The 20,788-nt window shown below is 30.9% G+C and overlaps 1 protein-coding gene and 1 pseudogene across 1 annotated transcript; one reads left to right on the plus strand and one right to left on the minus strand.

The window, feature by feature from the left end:
• Nucleotides 1-10,971: 10,971 nt before the first annotated feature.
• Nucleotides 10,972-12,105, minus strand: LOC130948621 (uncharacterized; annotated as a pseudogene).
• Nucleotides 12,106-15,283: 3,178 nt separating this feature from the next.
• Nucleotides 15,284-19,830, plus strand: LOC130951160 (scopoletin 8-hydroxylase). Its single transcript, XM_057879788.1, has 4 exons — nucleotides 15,284-15,416; nucleotides 16,617-17,009; nucleotides 17,748-18,093; nucleotides 18,733-19,830. Exons 1-4 carry the CDS (start codon nucleotides 15,310-15,312, stop codon nucleotides 18,970-18,972), a joined length of 1,086 nt encoding a protein of 361 aa, XP_057735771.1. The 5' UTR covers nucleotides 15,284-15,309; the 3' UTR covers nucleotides 18,973-19,830.
• Nucleotides 19,831-20,788: the final 958 nt, after the last annotated feature.

The raw sequence follows: 20,788 nt of genomic DNA on the forward strand, positions 1-20,788 counted from the left end.
TCGCAAGTATGAACTGGGATGACATGATTAATATCTATCTATACCTGTTATAATGCAATGCCATTTTGTAACTGTTAGTATTTTTTTCCCCAAGAAAGAAATTCCAGAAATAATTTCAAAATGATTATAATGAATAATTTAACTCTATCTTCATATTATGATGATAGTTTACATGCAATCTTTAGCTACTAAAATACGATTAGTTTCATGCTTTTGTATAATATAAAAAATATATATTTATATTTAAAAATGTGGCTTGAATGATATGAAATGTTAGGCAAATCGCTAGAATAATCAAACTTCATAAGAAATAGCGAATGTTTTTGGTAGAATGTTTGCTACATTAGACTAATGTTCTATTTTATACAGTACATCATTATATCTGAATTATTTTTATAAACGTTTTTCTCTAAGCTTGCTAAATCTGTATTTGAAGATAAAAGTCAATGGGAGTAAATAGATTAAAGTATAGGTGAAAGAGTTTGGGAGAGATAAAAATACAAACTAGGATTTGAAAATAATAAAATACAGTTTGGATATTGTCTTCGATCGACAAAATTATCATAAAAGATTCGTAAATAGCAATCCCTTACTAATGAAATGACATTTTTGTCTACCAAAAACAATTTAGGGCATATTTTAATATTTTCAAAATTTTAATGGATATTATTGTCTATCTAAACTCTTTCATATATATTTTTGTTTGTTTAGTCAAGTAAATGGAGATGTCTAATCTATTGGGTAGCGTTTGTTTTGAGGTACTGGAACAGAGACTGAGAGATTGAAACTCAGTATCATGTTTGTTAGTTCAAAGACTGGTATTAAAATTTCTGTCTCTGTCTCCAAAATTTTAGTATTCAGTACCTCCAAAAAGTAGGGACACAGGAGACTAAAATTTTTAGAGATAAAGACTGAAATTTTAATAACATTTTATACCTAAAATACTCTCATTTCAATTAATTAATTCCAATTTTATACTTTGTGCAAATTAAATTAGAGTTTCATTATTGTTTCAATTTCTGTCTCTCATTTTACACCAAACAGAATACTAAAATTTATTTCAATCTCTGTCTTAGTCTTTGTCTCTCAGTTTTAGTCTTTCTGTCTCTGTCTCTCTACCAAACGCGACCTTGAGGTGGGCACAAGATTCGACGGTCCCAAAACGTTTGGACCATTAAATGGTCTCATAACAAAATATGTATTTTAAGTTTTTTAATAATTGTTAAATAGTCTTTATTTAATTTTAATTATAAATTATTCTTTATATATTATTTAATTATAAAATCTATTTTTTAATTTATAAATTATTATTTTATTATTCATCTAACATATTTATTATTAATAAAAAACAAAAACAATAATGAATTAGATCTTTCATTAATAGTAATAAACATTTTGGCAATCCTAATCAATTAGAATTTTATCTTTGATTTGTTACATATGTATAAGTTTGTGAAATCGTGTTAGTTAGAAAATCAATCGATTGGATACACAAAATAATCGATTGAATTTTGCAAGGCATGTGAGTTTTTTCTTATTCAATCGATTGTTCGTGTTACCTAATCGATTGAAGTCATCAAAGCAATATCAGTTTTCACAATTTAATCGATTGGTTGTGTTACCCTGTCAAAACATGGCTCGGTGCATAAGACGCCTTGGGTTTGTTGAATGATTTCGTAATAGTCTTACCCTTTAAAAAAAGGCCAATAAACACTTATTATCTTGTTAAGAATATACTAATAAAAAATATTATGATGTATGAATTTTACTGTACATGCCTATACCTTTGATGCGTTTTTCTTTCTCGTTGCAGCTCTTACAGTTGGAGATACTAGTATGTCCATATTGATTTCGATGTTGAACGCATCATCGGGAGTGAAAGACCTCTTGTACAACTCAATGAGATCATCTTCATCATCCGATATAGCATTGTGGATATCAATATCCGAACCCTTAGCCTTCAATCTGTTTGGGAATGGACGTGTCTTTTGTGAAGAAAGGTTGGTTGGAATTTTGAAATCATTGTTCAGAATTAGTTGTGTCATCATCGTCTCAATGCGGCTTACAGATTTAAGTATTTTATCAATTTTTTTTGTCTCAAGCCATGTTTGCAACTCTCAGCAAAAATTTTAGGTAAAATAACTCCATAAATGTAAAAATACAAAAAGATAATGCTCTTAATTTTGTCGTAAAAATACAAAAATAGTGATGGTTGTTCTAATGAGATTGTCAATGAAAAATGACAAAAATTTCTCTAACCAAAACTAATAGCAAAAAAAAGATAGGAATTAAATATGAAAGAGCATGAAAACAACCCTATTGATGTTGTATAATATGAATGGGACGAGAAGAACCTCTAAGAATGTTGATCATGTGTTAGTTATTTTCATGGGATTGATATATAAAACAAATTGATTGGGTAACACAACCAATGATTAAATTGTGAAAATTCATATTGCTTTGATGACTTCAATCGGTTGGGTAACACGAACAATTGATTGAATTTTGGAAAACCCAGAAATTCAACCGATTGTTTTGTACATCCAATTGATTAATTTTCTAACAAACATGATTTCACAAACCTATATGGATGTAATGGATTAAGGATAAAATTTTAATTGATTAAGATTGCCAAAATATTTATTACGATTAATGGAAGATTTAATTCGTTATTTTTTTATTATTAATAAACATGATAGATGAATAATAAAATAATAATTTATAAAATAAAAGATAAATTTTATAATTAAATAATATATAAAGAATTAATTTACAATTAAAATTAAATAAGGACTATTTAGCAGTTATTGAAAAAACTTAAAAAAACATGTTTTGTTATGAGACCATTTAATGGTCCAAACGTTCTGGGACCATTGAATCCAGTGCCATTGACGTGTCTAATGGATCTTCTCAATTTTTTTTCTCTCGATTATTTTATCAAGTGTTATATTTTATCATTCAATATTTTCTCTCATATATTTTTATATTTTTTTCTCTTGGACTCACTTAAAAAAGTGTATAATTACACTTGAAAAAATATAAAAAAATTGAAAAAATTCATTTTTTGGATAGAATTGAAGGAATAGACACGATATTCAATCAGGGTATCTTATTGGTAAAATAAAAAAGAGGCTTTTTTATATAAATAAATAATAAAAATATATTATTTATCAAAATACGCACGGGTAGAAATCGTTCCAGAAATAAGCACGCCGAACTCAAGGAGAACGACCGCGAAGTGGAGATCCACTCCAAACCGTGTCCGACTGCTACGAAATGGGCCTGACACCTACAACTCCCATATCATTTTTGGCGTCCACGAAATGGGGGGGCACCTAGTTGCCGGTGCCTGCGAAATGGCCATAACAGGGGAGGGGATGAATTTCATATTACCACAATTAATTCATTCGATAATTATCTAAATAATAATTTGAACATTGAAGTGTATGTTTTGCAATTAAATTAGAGTGGTGCATGTGCTTCTATGTTGTTTACATGTGTAATATTTATTTTGAAGGTTTATTTGCGTTCATTGTAAAACTTCGATTAGTCAAAAATTCTATGTAGTGTGTTTTGGTAGTGGAAAGATATGGTTTTAAGTTGGTGTTTACGAGCAACAAGCATTGCCTTCAGCACCAAAGAGGATCCTTCGTGGAGAAAAAAAATCAATGGTAGCTTGACCATTTCAACCTTGTTGATTCCTGCTATGGCCATTTTGCAGGCACCGGCAACTAGGTGCCTTCCATTTCGTAGACGCCGAAAATGATATGGGAGCTGCAGGTGTCAGGCCCATTTTGTGGCCGCCGGACACGATTTAGAGTGGATCTTCACTTCGTGGTCGTCCTCTCTGAGTTGGTCCTGCGTATTTCTAAAACGATTTTTGCCTGTGCGTATTTTGATAAATAATATATTTTTATTATTTATTTATATAAAAAACCCTAAAAAAGATATAATCTTTTGGATTCTTTTGGATTTTTCATCATAATTTCATTAACACTAAATGCAAAAGAAGCTAAATCTGACTCAACATAAGATGTGAGACTTATGTTTATAACCATTTATGTAAATTCTTTTAATTTGAAAAATTAACAATAGTGGCTAATGGTGCAAGTGATACTAAGTGTTGCATGCTGAACTTTGAAGAAAACTAAAAACATTATAGAACATAAGCTTTGACCAGAGTCAAAGTATGATGGAAATGATTCTTATCAAGATGAAAGTTGATAAGAGATAATATTATATATACGTGTATGGTATAAGAAAAGAAAAAATGAATTTTGCCTTTTACTTAGTAAAAAATGTAATATCTCAATTTTTTTAATTATATTTATTATTTAATAATTAATTACTTAAAAGTCATAATAATTTGAATATTAACTTCATAATAAAACATTAGAAGATAATGCATTTGAAAAATTAACATATTTAATTTAAAATTTAAAAAATAATAAAATATTAATTTTAGTGAATTTCTAACCGACAATAGAGAACCTTTTAAAATATAGTCATAACTAGTTTCATACTTGTTGAATTTGAAAAACTTTGGCTATATTTAAAAAAGATAAGAAAACTAGTTTTATTCTTTGAGTTCATTGCAAAATTAAATTCAAATTCAATTAGGTAGATAAATCTGTTATAGGTTCATAGTAGAAAATTGTGATGTAACCAACAAGCCTAACATACTCACAGTATTTCGTGAATATCTCAAGTTATTGTTATTTGATTAACTTTGTTCAATGTCCTTTTTAAAGCTAACTCCATTTTATATAAATTTGTATCTAATAGCTATTTCCTAATTCCAAACGTAATAAACTTTATGGGGCTTGAAAAGTGACGATTTAGATTGATGACTTCAGCAAAACACAAGTTAGATTTTCCTAACACAATCTGCATATGCCAAAGATCTATTTGAGTCATTCCTTTTTTATTCTATTTTCCTTTTCTATATAAAAATACTAGTTAACCTATCTTTTCTATCTTCTATTATCTCTACAAATTATCATTTATATACTTTTTTCACTTCATTTATAAGAAAATCCTTATCTTTTATCATTTTCTTAATCTCATTCTAAACCCTTTGCCAAACTAGTCACAAAATTTCATTCATATATTGTTTCAGAATGTATCCTCTCTGAACTATGCTAACTGTAGAGACCTGAAATAGGAAGATTTTCTTTCTATAATAAAGCCAACACAGACTCAGAGATTTGAATAAGATTCATATCTTTCGCAACCTCAATATTTATATTGAGTCCATCGAGTAAGATGCTTTAGTCATCATAACTAATTATTTGTTTGTTTCTCCTGTTGTTTTTATTAATAGTTTATGATCAATCAATTTTTAACCAAATCCTAATTACTTCGAATCTTATTCTCATGCATGAATTTAAAGGACTGAAATCTATCCCTTAGTAAAAGATATCTACATCAAAACACACACAGTCTAACTATAGAACAAGTCTCTCTTTGCTAATGAATCATGCCTATTTATCTTGGAATATATAGGATTTCTATAAATTTCACTAGAGGTAGGATTTTATACTACCTTTTTAATGTGTCATATCTTAAATTTTTTTATATAGATGTTACCATTGCATGTCATGATATGATATCTCTTTATTACACACACATTAAGAATTATAATAACCATGTTATGTACATTAAAGAATTGAGGGAATGATCCTTTGGTAAGGGAACATAACCCCCAAAAACAAGATAATCGAGGTGATCCTTCGATAAAGGAAGGTATCGACAAGCTTTTAGGATAAGAACATTTAGTAAGGTAAGGAAACTCCCATCAATTTTATACATAGTTTGAACTCAATACCCTCCAAAGTCAAAGTAATGACAAAAGAATGCTTAAAAAAAGTTAAGGTCAATTTTATGCATCACATAAGAGTTTATATCAACGAGAGATTATTTTTCTTTTCATATACAGAGAAGTTAGGAGAATGTCAAGAGAAAATTAAGTCAAGGTTTATGTGCTTACATTCTGTATATTTTAATGTTGTAGGCATTCAGTCATGAGTCACATGTGTCATAATATAAATAAAAAACATCTAAAAGTCACACCACTTCGACTAACAAAGACTTTTGAAAATAATAATTGAACATCATTGTGCCATCACTATTTTTATTTTAAAATAGTGGCTAGGAATGGATACGGCAACACCATATAGATAAAATACTGAAAAACACTTTTTTGATTCCAGAAAAAGATTTTACACTTTATTGTGATGACAAACATTTGTTTAATTGGTTGATTGAAGAATTATGGTTTGATTGATTTTGCTTTAAAGTTTCAGATTCGACATTGATGTTAATGTTGATTTGATTTGGGAAGAATCAACTATCAAGAGCAAAATATGAAGAGAATATAAAGGAGATTATTACTACAAAATAGAAAAGGAAACAAGAATGAAAATTATGAGAGATAATAGAAACAACTAGTGTGAATAATAAAGCACTAATTTGATAATTTTTGGAAATAATTAATTATCAAGAGCAAGATATAAAAAAATAGAAAGATGAAGAATGGTTTGCTGCAACGATCAACAAAACTAAGATTTTGCTATAAGAAGAATTAGGATTCAAGGAAATCAAAGACAAAATTCAGAAATCAAACACAGCACGTTGAGTGTCGTTCTTCTTTACTTTGATCTTAATTTGATATATTCAGTTTTTGTTTGAATCTTTCTAATATACAAAAAAGACTTATAATTCTGTGAGAGATTATTTAAAAAAGCCTAAGAATGAAAAGTCATAAACTAGGAAGAAAAATCCACATAGTTTTAGATTAAGTTGGTCTTGGATCTTTATTTCATCTTGGAATTTTTGTTTTGTCTTGGCGTAAAACCGGTTTGATTCATTTTTGTCTTGGTTTTGGTCTTGGTCTTGTCATTGGTGATTGTGATCTCGAAATTGATATAGTGAAATTTTGTCATTATTGTGGTGGAGACTAGATGTAGACATCATTTCACTTTGAGGTTGAACCAAGATACATGCTGGTGTCATTCTCTCTACTCTTTCCTCTTTTATCTTCTGCTGTTTTAAGAGACTAAAACAGAAAAATTTTCTGCTTGCTAAGTTTTGCATTTATATTTGAAAAGGGTTTTTGATTCAAACCCCCTTTCTCAATACATATAAAACCTTCATTCTTGTTTCTCACCCTCTTCCCCTACTATCTTCAAGAACAACGCGGTGCGAAGCAATACACTACTCAATTGAGCTGAAAAGACCAGTACACTATAAGATGATTATGTGTGGGACATCAAGGACATAGATACATAATGTTAAGCACTTGCTCTAATTCATATTAAGGATGGAGAATAGGCGATTGTTTTAGTTATAGTTATGCAAAGTGAGAGAATTAGAATTCTCCATGTATCTTGTTTTATCTTTATTGAGTGACTATAATTGTGGCTATGATGTTTGTTTTTCTTTATTTATATGATTATTTGATATGAGTAAAGTTTGTTATTATTTTTGCCTTTATAGTCTAATACACCCATTTTTCGTATTAGTATCACTATGTTCATTTATATTCCCAAACTAGTAATGATTCTAATGATCAAGGCTCTCACTATTTTTAAACGACTTTAGAAATAAAAACTACTTATTCATAATTTTTTATAAATTATTTTATGTAAATGTTTTATTTAAAAAGTTCCGTAAAATTTGAGTATCAACAACCAATATAAACCATATAAGGCATAAGTCTAGTTTGAAAATAATAGGGTGTAATATTTTTGGTATCAGAAATAATTTGATCCAGTAGGCCACATTCTATGCTTGCAAGAGTAATTCATTATCATTTACTTATAATTAATGTCATATAATGAAATCTCTTCTATGTGATGAAATAAGATTAGAAATGTTTGATCATCTAGTAGTGTTTGCCAAAGGTTATTGTGCTCCTAAATATTTTATTTGAAGCTTATTACCGTAATGGTTTGGTTAAATATCCATGTGTCGATGTCAAAATATAGATCACCTAAAAATACCATACTCATACTGAAAGATGTAGCCAAACGCACATAAGACATTTTCAAAATTGTTAAAAAAATAGGAATATTGTTCACATGCTCATATAGAATAATGGGCAACAAGTTATAATAGAAATAATTATGAAACTATGAGACTTAAGAAACTCCTAATTTGTATCATAAACAAATAAGATTAAGTTGGCTAATTGCTCTTAAGTGAATGCATATGATTGATTTAGTGATATGTGACTAATTATGCCTTTTCATGTGATTTATATGATTTGTATGTTTGAATTTGATGTGCTAGAAAGTTGCTTGCTGATTGATGATCTTTATTGCTTGTTAGAGATTAGGCTGTAAATTCGGATTCTCATTTAGGATAATATAGAAACAGTAAGTTACATAGCCAATTTCTCAATCAATATACCACCATTTTCAAGTGGGGTAAGATTTGGGTGAAAACTTGATAAGTTTAGTTTGTTGTCTCCAAAGTCTAGGACTATCAAAGATATTTAGAGAGATTTATAATTTTTAAAAGTAAGATTATCTAAAATCTTTTAAAATAGGATAATTTCAAAATAGTGCAGCTAGTTTCTGAACCAAATAACCTATCCAACAAAATTTAGATCAGTGTAGGACCAAATCATCTATTTTATCCATATAAAAGTTAATACATATGTTTTTTTATAACTAAAGAATGATATCCCATCTAGGGTCCTATTGTCATATTAGCTTTTTCTTCGAGTTGTAATTTTTATATATTTTTTAATTTTTTTATTATCTCTCTTCATTTAATAACTTCCTCTAGTATCATCTCTTAACTAATAATAATTTAATATAATTATTAAGCTATTTAAAAAATTTATTATTTAATTATCATTAACTTTATTTATTCTCATTAATTCTATTTATTAATTCCAACCATCTTTCAGCAACCGGTTTCAGGTTGTGCTGGCCTAACTGGATAGGCTGCCCCTTTGAATTGAGCCACCATTGGGCTCCTGGAAGGCATATGTCTACAAGAATATGCTCCAGCCTCTGATCATGGTTGACCCTCTCAGTATAGGACTCATTATCATTCCTAGTGTGTGGTAGGTGGAGTGTCTCTCTGACACTCTATAAACTAAAATCAAGGACTCGCACCCGGACCATGGTGCGCCAGTTCTTGGAGCTGGAGTTTACGCCATTCACATGCTTGTATGTGACCTAAACATTGGCGTAAAACTCTTGGACAATGAGTTGGCTCACCTCAGTGACTGGGTTGCATAATGTGCTCTAGCCCCTCCTCTGAATCTCAGCCTGTATCTCCGGGTATTCGACCAGTTTAAGATCAAACCGGACCTTCGGAATCACCCTCTTCCGCCCAGTGATCTCATAGAAGTGGTTCTCATGGACCTTGGAACTGAATCGGCGTGAGTCATAGGGGTCGGTCACTGGGGTCTTTTCCTTTCTCTTTCTAGAAGAAGACTCTCCAGTCTTGGGTGCCATGGATGATACTAAGTGAAAAGAAGAAAAAGCGGTGTGGTCACACCAATCTTAGAAAGTTGCTTGTCCCTGAGCAAAGAAAAAAAGAATGGAAAGAAAAAGGGCAAAATATGGTGGTAATGAGTGGAGAGGGAAAGTAACAATAATATAGGAGAATAAAAGAAAATAATACGAATAGAAAAAGGAAAAAAAAGGAGGGAGTAAGAAATTGGAAGGGTAATGGAAAGAAAAGAAGGAGGGTAGTGAATGTGGTTAATGGGTGAAAAGGGAGGGGGTGAAAAGTGGTATTTATAGAGGGGGGAGAAAGGTTGAGCTAGTAAGGGAATAGAGGGAAAAAGATTTGAATGGAATTAGTGGGGAAGGGGTGGTGGTAAGTGGATAATAGAAAATAGAGAGGGAATTAATGGGAAGAGAGAACGGTAAAGTTGGGGCGGGCGGGGGAGGGGGGAGGGAAACTGATTTGGGAGGGGAAATTATGGGAAGGGCCCACGGGATTTAATTTTCAGGATTTACTTTTCCAAAATTCAAATCTCCCTTCGAAGTAAGCGTACAGGCGCTGCTGGCACTAAATACCAGCTTCGGCGTTTAGTGCCGTGACTATGAATTTTTTTTGTCGGAACAGGATCAAAATGAATGGCCTTTCTTGAAAATAGCTGCTTCTGCGTATGCACACAGGTTCGTGCATACACACACCTTGGGAAAGAGTATTGTTTATGTGTACGCACTCGGCAGAGTGGATTGAAGTTGTGAGCCTCCTCTTGGCGCTGAATGCCGAGCTTGGCACCCCTGTCCAAACCCTAATCGCCAGCGAGCCACACCACGCTTCGCCGCGACCACTCTTTCTCTCTCTCTTTCTTCTTCTTCCCCTCGCCTCACCTCTACGAGCCACCCGAACCACCCTCCTTTCTCTTTTCTTCTTCCTCTCCTCTTTTCTCTTCTCCTCTATCCACTTCCTCGCCAAACCAGAGAACCACCATCGCGAGCCACCTCCGCGATCCCAGAACTCACCGCATCAGCTCCTCCTCGCCGTCGTCCACCATCACCTTCACGTCAACCACCCTCCACCACGCCAGCGACCCTAACTGCCAGCGAGCCTCCCTTTCTTTCCTTCTTTTCTCTTCCCATATCTCGCACACCCCTGCACCTCCTCAAACCAGAAACCACCATCATCATTGAACCCGAGCCTTCTTCTTCCCAGAACCCACATCGCCACTGGTTCTGCTTTGCTCTGTGCGAGACCCATCACTTCTAGCTCGCTCTTTTTTTTTTACTGAAACAGAACTTTTAGAGCAGCGGAACAGAGTCCCTCTCCTTCTCAAGCACAGAATCGAATCACATACCACCACGGCAGTCCTTCTTCCCTCTTCCTGTCATGCCTAGACCGCCAGCGACCCACCAGTTGCAGCATTCCTTGTCGCTATCTCCCTGTCTCTGTGTTTTCTTTCCCTGTTTGCAGTTAGGTTCTTAATTACAACAACAACAACAACAAAGCCTTGTCCCACTAGGTGAGGTCGGCTATATGAATCAAATGACGCCATTGTACTCTGTCATGTATCATGTCTACAGAGAGACCATTTACATGTAAATCTCGTTTGACCACCTCATGGATGGTCTTCTTAGGCCTTCCTCTGTCTTTTACCCCTTGTCCATCTTCCATCTCATTCACCCTCCTGACTGGGTGTTCTGTCGGTCTTCTTCTCACATGTCCAAACCACCTGAGACGCGATTCAACCATATTTTTTACAATGGGTGCTACTCTAACTCTCTCCCTTATATCTTTGTTCCTTATTTTATCCAATCGCGTATGACCACTCATCCATCTCAACATCTTCATCTTTGCCACACTCAACTTATGTTCATGCTCCCCTTTGGCTGCTCAACACTCCGTACCATAAAGCATAGCCTGTCTTATAGCATTGCGATAGAATTTACCTTTAAGTTTTAAAGGCACTTTTTTATCGCATATAAAACCAGATGCACTCCGCCATTTTGACCAACCTGCTTGGATCCTATGATTTACATCCTGTTCAATCTCTCCATTATCCTATATGATGCACCCAAGATACTTAAAATTTTTAACTTTTGGTAGGATGTTTTCTCCAATCTTCACCTCTATATTAGGGTTTTCCCTTCTCAGACTGAACTTACATTCCATATATTCCGTCTTGCTACGGCTTATGCACAGACCATATACTTCTAGAGATTCTCTCCATAAGTCCAATTTCTTATTTAGGTCTTCCCTTGACTCTCCTATAAGGACGATATTATCGGCAAAAAGCATGCACTATGGCATAGGCTCTTGGATGTGCTCTGTGAGTACTTCCAAGACTAATGTGAAAAGATATGGACTTAAGAATGATCCCTGGTGTAATATACCAATAGAAAATTCCTCTGTCACACCACCTTGGGTCTTCACACTAGTTGTGGCCCCATCATACATGTCTTTAATTGCACAAATATATGCGATCCTTATCCTCCTCTTTTCTAAAACCTTCCATAAGACCTCCCTTGGCACCCTATCATACGCTTTTTCCAAATCAATAAACACCATATGTAGATCCCTTTTATTACTACGGTACCTCTCCATCATCCTTCTTAACAGGTATATCGCTTCGATGGTGGATCTGCCTGGCATAAATCCAAATTGATTCTCTGTTACTTGTGTCTCTTTTTTCAGCCTCCGTTCTATCACTCTTTCCCACAACTTCATGGTATGGCTCATGAGCTTGATCCCTCTATAGTTTTTGCAACTTTGTATATCCCCCTTATTCTTGTAGATAGGTACCAAGGTGCTTTTTCTCCACTCATCATGCATCTTTTTTTACCTTAAAATCTCATTAAAAAGTTTGGTTAACCAGTGGATGCCTTTTCCTCCAAGGCATCTTTTGTTTAAATTTTGTTTGCTGTTTTGGTTAATTTAGGATTAGTAATATTTTAATTTATAGTTTGTAAGTGGATTTTGTTAGGATTAATTGTTACTGTTAGTTGAATTTAGAGTTTGAATTGTAATTTGATTAATTGATTTCATGCCAGATTGTTGAGATATTACTGCTGAATTCGTTTGGACTGGCTTAATTAGTTTTCTGTAGAATTAATGGATAAGCTGTTGGAAGTATATCATTAATTGCTTGATTGTGATAATTCGCTGTGCTCCTGCTGTTTTGCTGTGAAAATGCTGTTGACATTGCTGGATTATACCTGGTTACTGCTGGTTTTGGTGACTTTCGATGCTAAAATTGTTTTGGTGATGTTGATTGCATTAATTCACTGCTATTCAGGTTGTTTTTGCTGAAGACTTGCTACTGTTAGTTGGATTTAGAGTATAATTAGAGTTTTCTGGTGTTAGTTTGTACTCAATTAATTATGCTATTATGCTTCTTGAGTTTGAACTTCATTTGGTTTGGAATTGTTTAACTGAATTTCTAAGATATTTCTGCTGGGATTCTTAAGTTTGAATTGCAATTTGATTAATTGATTCTCTGTTGGATTGTTGAAATATTACTGCTGAATTCGTGTGGGTTGAAAGTGCTATCACTGCTATTGCGACACCACTTCCTCCCCTGTCCCCTCTTTTCTGTTATATTTTCATAATCCAAGTTACTATTTTACTTTCAATTTCTGTTTTTGGTTAGTTTTAGTTCCTTGATTTGATTCTAGATTAGTTTAGTTGGATTTTGATTTTCTGTTAGTGAATTTTAGGAGGATAAGATAGGGTAGATTTAGGTTTATTAGTTTGTGATATATTGCTAGAAGTGTTTGAAAATTGTTTGATTATGTTAATTCAGTGCGTTAAAACTGATTTAGTCGAGAATTGCTGCTAGTATTGTTGAAAAATGCTTGAGTGTATTGTTGATTCGCTATTTTACTCCTAGTTTTGCTAAGAAGTTGCTGCTGAATTATTTGCATCATGCTGCTTTTGATAGTTAATGATGCTGATTTTGTATCATTTTGAGTGAATTTGTATGGATTGATGTTAAAAGAAGGATTGTTTTGCTAAAAAAGTTGCTGCTAGAATTGTTTAGATTATGCTTGTTTGGATTATGATTGCTTGCATTATGTTTGATTATGTTCAGGACTTTAAGGTGTTAATGCTTGTGTTGTTGAAAAGTTGGTGGAAATTTGGTTGAATGACATTCATTTGAATTGGTCTATAAATTGACACTTGGTTGCATTTTCTTTGCACTTTTGATAATTGCATATGTCAAGTGGTTGTCAAATTGTCTCAAAAATCTTTTAATGAAATTTTGGTCAAATCTTTGAAAATCAATGATTGTTTTCCTCTATATATGACTATTTGCATTGATGTAAATGTGATATGCTTGACCAAATTGTTGAATTTTTGAATGATTGAGGCATTTATCTAATAATACAAGATTAATTAAACTGGTCTTATTTAACCCAATTATATCAACTTTGTGTGTTCCATTGGTTTTGGGTTATATTAGGAATGAAACTCAATTCTTGAATTTAATCTTATGTTATTAGTTAAATGAATTACATTAGTGTTTGAGTTTGTTCCTCTTACTTTGCTTAAACATTATTCTTTTTTAGTTCATACACCATTGTTTGTGAATATGTCTCTATGACTATTTTGGATTTTAAATTGTATGTTGTAGCTACCATGTGATTTAGAATTTTTAACTTTGTTTGGTATAATTCATTAAGTATAGTTTGCTATGATGCACGGACACTGATACGGACACGAGACATGACACGACACAGGACACGTCGACACGCGAATTTTAAAATCTTACATGACACGGGGAACATACATATAAAATATAAAGTATTTTTTAGATAAATCGTAATGATATTTTGATATTTTATTGATATTAAAATATAAATTAAACTTTTTAATTATTTTTAATGTCTTATTTTAATTATATCAAATATTTAAATTATTTTTTGTTTTAATAAATAATAATATATACTATATCTAAATTTATTTTAAGAATATATATTAAGAATAAGATTGGACACGCTGACATGTGATGGTATTTAGGTGTGTCCAGACGTGTCTTGAAAAGAATTTTTTATTTTTTATTAAGACGCGATTGGACACAACAGACACGCGTGTCGGATGAGTGTCGATAGATGTCGTGTTCAAAATGTATCCAACACGCGAACACGACAACTCAACGAAGTGTCCGTACTTCATAGATAGTTTGTGATAGTGAATTGCTTGAGACACTAACTTTTGTATTAATTGAGTTTTTGGTGTGTCTGTGATGGTATCATTCTATTTAGGTTTAATTTCTTTGAATTAAATTTCAAGATCTACATATCATGCAAAAACTCTTCTTTTGCACAATCCTTATTGAACTTTAAAAGGAAAAAAAATAATATAAAGTAAAAAAAAAAACTCAAAAAAATTTTTTATTTGAAGAGAAATATTATAGATATAATAATTTTATGACATTTATTATCTTAAAAAAATGTAGATACTATTTCAGTCTCTGTGTAATTAATTAATTTACTTCATGGCCAACCACGTTGTCCTTTTCCATGCTTCCTTCTAATTTGTAGAATCCCACTTCCAACTCATTCATATATATCTCATTACGTTGATCTCAATAATTTAATGGTTTTTTAGAATAATTATAACATATCTAAGTAGTCAACATAATAAAAAATAAAAATAATAGAAAGTCCACACCCTTCTTTAAATTGCTTACTTTTCCGAAGCCCTGAATCTTGCCTTTTATACACTTTATTTTTTCTCATAATTAGAAGTAGCTACTATCACAACCCGCAATATAAATAGGGACCAGGCCTTTTTGCATTAGAGCATAGCAATTCACACTCCATATATAATACACAAATTTCACTTATACCCATTATGGCTCCAAATTTCAACACTTCGGATTCACTGTATGATTTTGTTGTCAAAAATGGCAATGGTGTAAAAGGCCTAATAGACTCAGGTTTATCAGAGGTGCCAGAAAGGTACACAGTTATGCATTATATTCCGTATTTCAAAGTAGTTTATATATCGAAAAATTTTCAAGTATTTTCAAGAATATTAGTGCGTACTCTAATAAAATTTAGTCATTAATCTCAATATCAGTATTTTTGGTATACTTAAAATGCTTTTCATAGTTGTGTCAGACGTGGCAAAATGAACAAAATCTATCTAAAAGTTCAATAAACATTATTTTACTATTATTTTTTCTTCATTTTTCGTCAATTATTCTGACTGAATAAAAATATTTACTAAATGTGACTAATATGAAACTTAGTAAGCTAAGGAATCAAATAATTGAAACATAAAAGGTGAATTTTATGATATTTTTTATTATAGTGTCTAAATTATCTAACTTATTTTTATAAATAAAAAATAAAATATTTAAAATAAAAATAAAATATTTAAAATTTGTTAAATATTATATATTTACTTTTTTTTATAAGTTAAGCACAATATCATAGATATAATAGCATTTATTAACATAAAATTAGTAACAATGTATTCCTCAAGCTCATTAAGTAACAGGATGGTTTTATAATTTGTACCTACCAAAGTAAAAATATTGGTAAACTATAAAAATTTTCACCATTTTTGAAAACGTTGATAAAAATTTCTCGTTTTTATAACAACAAAAATATTTTTAATTACGACAAAAATAACCAACATTAAAAATATATATTCTCACAAATTATTTTAGAAATTTGATTTTGATTTGATTTTTTGCAGATTAGAAAAGAATATTTTTATTATTATAATTTTGTAATTTTATAATTAGTAGATTTTTTTACAATTTTTTTGTCAATGACTAAGAATATTTTTAAAAATTAAAAAAATTCTAGAGATTCAATTTTCTATCCAAATTTTTGTATATAACTTTTAAATAGTTATCTAAATATTCGTTCAAAATTTTAAATTAAATAAATAAACAGTTTACCAATTACAAAAATGGTTTATCACTTATAAAAATATAATATTTTTTATTATTTATCATATTTTATAATATTTTAAAAATATTTTTGTGTATACGTAACATAGTTGATAATAAGCTTTGCTGTAAGCTTAAAATAACTTTCAAATTGGAAAATATTTTGAAGAACAAAAAAGAATTCACAATTTTTTAAAATTATCATATCTCTAAATCCTAATAATCACGTATTACTAATTGTGCTGATATTTCATAGGTACATACAACCGGAAGAAGAAAGAATCAAGAAAGTAAAAACAAAAAGACATGATGTTTCACCAATTGACCTATCAAAACTTAGGGGTCCAGATCACAAGAAAGCGTTGGATGAAATTGTTAGAGCAGCTGAGACACTTGGATTTTTTCAAGTGGTGAATCATGGTATCCCTTTGGAGTTGCTGGAATCTCTCAAAGATTCAGCTCACAAGTTCTTCAACTTGTCACCTGAGGAGAAATCTCTATTTTACCCTGGGGTGAGTCCAAGTACAAAAGTGAAATATGGAACAAGTTTTGCACCTGAGAAAGAAAAAGCATTAGAATGGAAAGATTATATTAGTATGGGATATACTGATGATCATGACGCTCTCCAATATTGGCCTAATGAATGCAAGTATGAACTTCTCTTTACTTTATTGTAACATTTTTTCATTATAGTTGAAATGTTTTAGTACTTTGCATATGCAAACATCAAATTACTATGCTTGAATTTCTGTTTGATTTTTAATAGTTAATATAACCAAGAATTTACCTATAATAAAATAGAACATAACTTAGTCTAAAATCTATTGTTATTTTTAACTATATTTAAAGTTAAAGTAAATTAATCATGTTATGTGTATAAAAAAATTCGGTCATCAAATTTGTTATTAGTATTAAAATATATGTTTAAATATAAATACATAATAGGTAAAATATGTTTTTTATTCTTGATATTTGTAATTTTTTTAAATATTTTTAACATTTAATTTAATTTAATTTTATTTTTAATGCTTTTGATTTGTGTCAAAATTATTCTTGGATGTTAATTTCATCTAAATCATTAGGTACAAAATTGAAAACATTTGGAAGTAACTTTGACATAACCTGAAAATGTTAGAGATAAAATTGAATCAATCGAAAATATTAAAGATAAAATTGAATCAAATTAATCATTAGAGATATTTTTGAAAAAATTGCAAATGTTAGAGGCAAAAAACATATTTTATCCTATATATATTTAAATCCAAATATATAGTGATTGATTTTTTGTATGAAAGATAATATTTTCTAAAATAAATAGTTATATAATCTCATGGAACAACATTTTTTTTTCATTTTCCCCTCTTTTTTGGTGTTGCTATGTCTTCAGGGAAGTTGCACTCGATTATTTAAAGTTATCAAGCACGATGGTAAGGGACATAGTAGAAATCTTGATAGAGAACCTTGGAGTGAGAGTAGAAGAGTCAAGAATTGAGGGTATTATTGGAATGAAGATGGTTAACATGAACTATTACCCATTATGCCCAAATCCAGATCTCACTGTTGGAGTAGGGCGTCACTCAGACATGGGAACCATCACTGTACTTCTCCAAGATGGCATTGGTGGTTTATATGTCAAACTTGATGAACATAATAATAATCATAATGATGTAGAGTGGCTTGAAGTTCCACCAATTCCTGGTGCTCTAGTCATCAACATTGGAGATACTATTCAGGTATATATATATGAAATATTAGGATATCCTAAAATTTATCTGAGATTAATTAACTACTAACTAAAATTTTAGAGATGGTAAGTACTGAATCCCGTCTTTTTGGTCTGATTAGGATTCTTTCATGATTATTTTGAACACGATTGTTTTATCTTATTTAATTTCATGATATGAGAGAAAAATAGATGAATAATGTTAGTTAATCTATTTTACCTTTTTAGTTTATTGTGTCTTTTTTTCACTTAAATCGTAACTATGTACAATATATTTGAAACAAGAATTAACTTTTGGTTTTTTCTTTTGAGAAAAAAAGATAGAGGATTAATTCGTTTGATATTTTAGTATTTAAAATGAGAAATGTGTTGTTTTTGTAAAAATATTGAACTAATTTTGTACACAACTCAAAAAAAGAATAGAAACTATTATGTCCATATGATGTATTAAGTGACAATGAACTAATAAAAAATCAGTTGTCGCTCTAAAATTTTGAGAAACAATACTTTGTTTTCTGTTTTCATTAATATGTTTATATATGAAATTGTAGTATTTATTATGATCTTAAAACAAACATAAAAAATTCTAATTTTTCTTAATTAGAATCTTAGAGTAGCATGTCTCTAACAGTGGTGTCTTTGGTATAAGATTCTGAGCAATGGAAAGTATAAGAGTGCTGAACACAGAGTAAGGACAACAAGCACTGAATCAAGGGTATCAATTCCAGTGTTTATTTTTCCCAAACCTACCGAGAAGATTGGGCCATTGGAAGAGCTTGTGAAGAAAGAAGGGGTGGCTCGTTATAGGGAAGTTATGTTCCAAGATTACATGAACAACTTCTTTGCCAATGCTCATCATGGAAAGAAGTCCCTTGAGTTTGCAAAATGAACTTAAGTTTATAAATATGATTCATTTAAATTCTCGATTTTTTTTAAATAACTATTTTGATCTATGAAATTGCACTTTATCTATTATTTTACATCGGCTATGTCAAGTGTTACTTGTCATAATCTATTAGCAAAATGTTAATCACAATATTAAATGAGAGATAAAGAGCAATTTCAAAGATCAATATGGTCATTTTGGATTTTCGAGAACTAAAATGAAATTATGTCCACAAAGTTGTGAAAGAAAATAAACTTCTACTTGAATCTTTTTATTTCACATTAATAATTTCTAGGAAGTGGATATTAATTATTACTTTCAATTTGATGATATTATTCTCAATTAGGAGATTTTATTTACAATAGAATCTTATCAAATAATAAAGAATGACATTTTAAAAAATTAAGAAAGAGTAGTAATATCCACTCTCTAGTTTCTATTATATCTAAGTAATACTAAACTACTTTGAACAGTACGTACTAAGTTAAACTGTTCCATTAAGACGTTCTTCAACGATGAATCGGAAGCTTCTCTGCTTTCTTTTCCAGATTATGTATGTTTTATGAATTAGACTATCACTAATAAACTAGGCAGTACTCTCTACATCCAATGAGCTAGTATTAACAATATATAAGTACTGCCTCTCCTCATTTGAAAAATTGGAACTGTTCTTTCTTGCTTAGAAGACGGTTTTGTTGGGGTACTGAGCCTTTGCTTTAATTTTTTTGGCATGATGTTTGGTCACTACGGGGAAGAATCTATGATCTTTTGCCTTACATTTATGGTACGATTTTGATTTAGTTATTCATGATGTGCGGGTGAATAGAAGGTGGGATTTCAGCAACGTTAAATTTTGTTTATTGTGTAATTTGTGCTCTTTTTTTCTTTTTCTTTCAATAACATTAAGCCTTCTCAAATATTAGCAAGAGTTACTTCTAACACATTTTTCAATTAAGAAGAAGAATGAGGTTGTGCTACTTCAAGTGTTCTAAGAATATTGGTGTAGACTGTATTCTTAATGATCCACGTCTAATCTTAGAGGATTTCCGTCGAAATCATTCTACCTACGGGTAGGGCGTAATAAATCATTAAGGACAGTGCTTAGCACGATTCATAGTAAACTCGTTCTAATAATTTTTTAATTTATTTGTGTACAAAATTTTATTTATATTTAAAGTAGTTAAAATATTATTTTAGAAGTCTAATTTCTAACAATAGATGACTCAGAAGAGGAAGCAAGAAGAACCTGAAAGCTTCAGATTTATCCCCATCTCACAAAATTTTGTAAGGCACTAAGCTGATGCACTCTATGATAGAGAAAAAATGATTAGGAAGGCAAAAATCCTCCAAACTATCTTTGATAAACCCCAAATTTAGTCTATCGTATGCTTTTTCAAAGTCTATTTTCACTTTCATAAAGCTCCTTTTGCCTTTCAATCTTCTCATAGTTACATCATCTGCTTTGTAATAATAATATTGTCATGAATGATTCTCCCGCATACAAAACAAGATTATTAGGTTCAATTATATCCTGATGCAGAATTTTGAAAAACTACAACTCGATAAGTGCAATGAATAGTATCAAGTGATACCACGGGAGTGGGTTATTATTCCCACGAGAATTAATGGACTTAGCACACAAGAATTAATAGATTATTCTAACTAGACAATTACAAACTAGGGTTTCAGCAATATCAAATAGCAAAAATAGAATATTAAATGAAATCAATTTATAAACTGTTGAGAAAATAGTACGAATGGAATGCGAAGGTTTTGAAAGTGTTTAAAACTTCAAGAAAAATGCATTTCACCATCTACC

Source organism: Arachis stenosperma, chromosome 9 (assembly GCF_014773155.1).
Source record: "Arachis stenosperma cultivar V10309 chromosome 9, arast.V10309.gnm1.PFL2, whole genome shotgun sequence".
NCBI classification, from domain to species: Eukaryota; Viridiplantae; Streptophyta; class Magnoliopsida; order Fabales; family Fabaceae; genus Arachis; species Arachis stenosperma.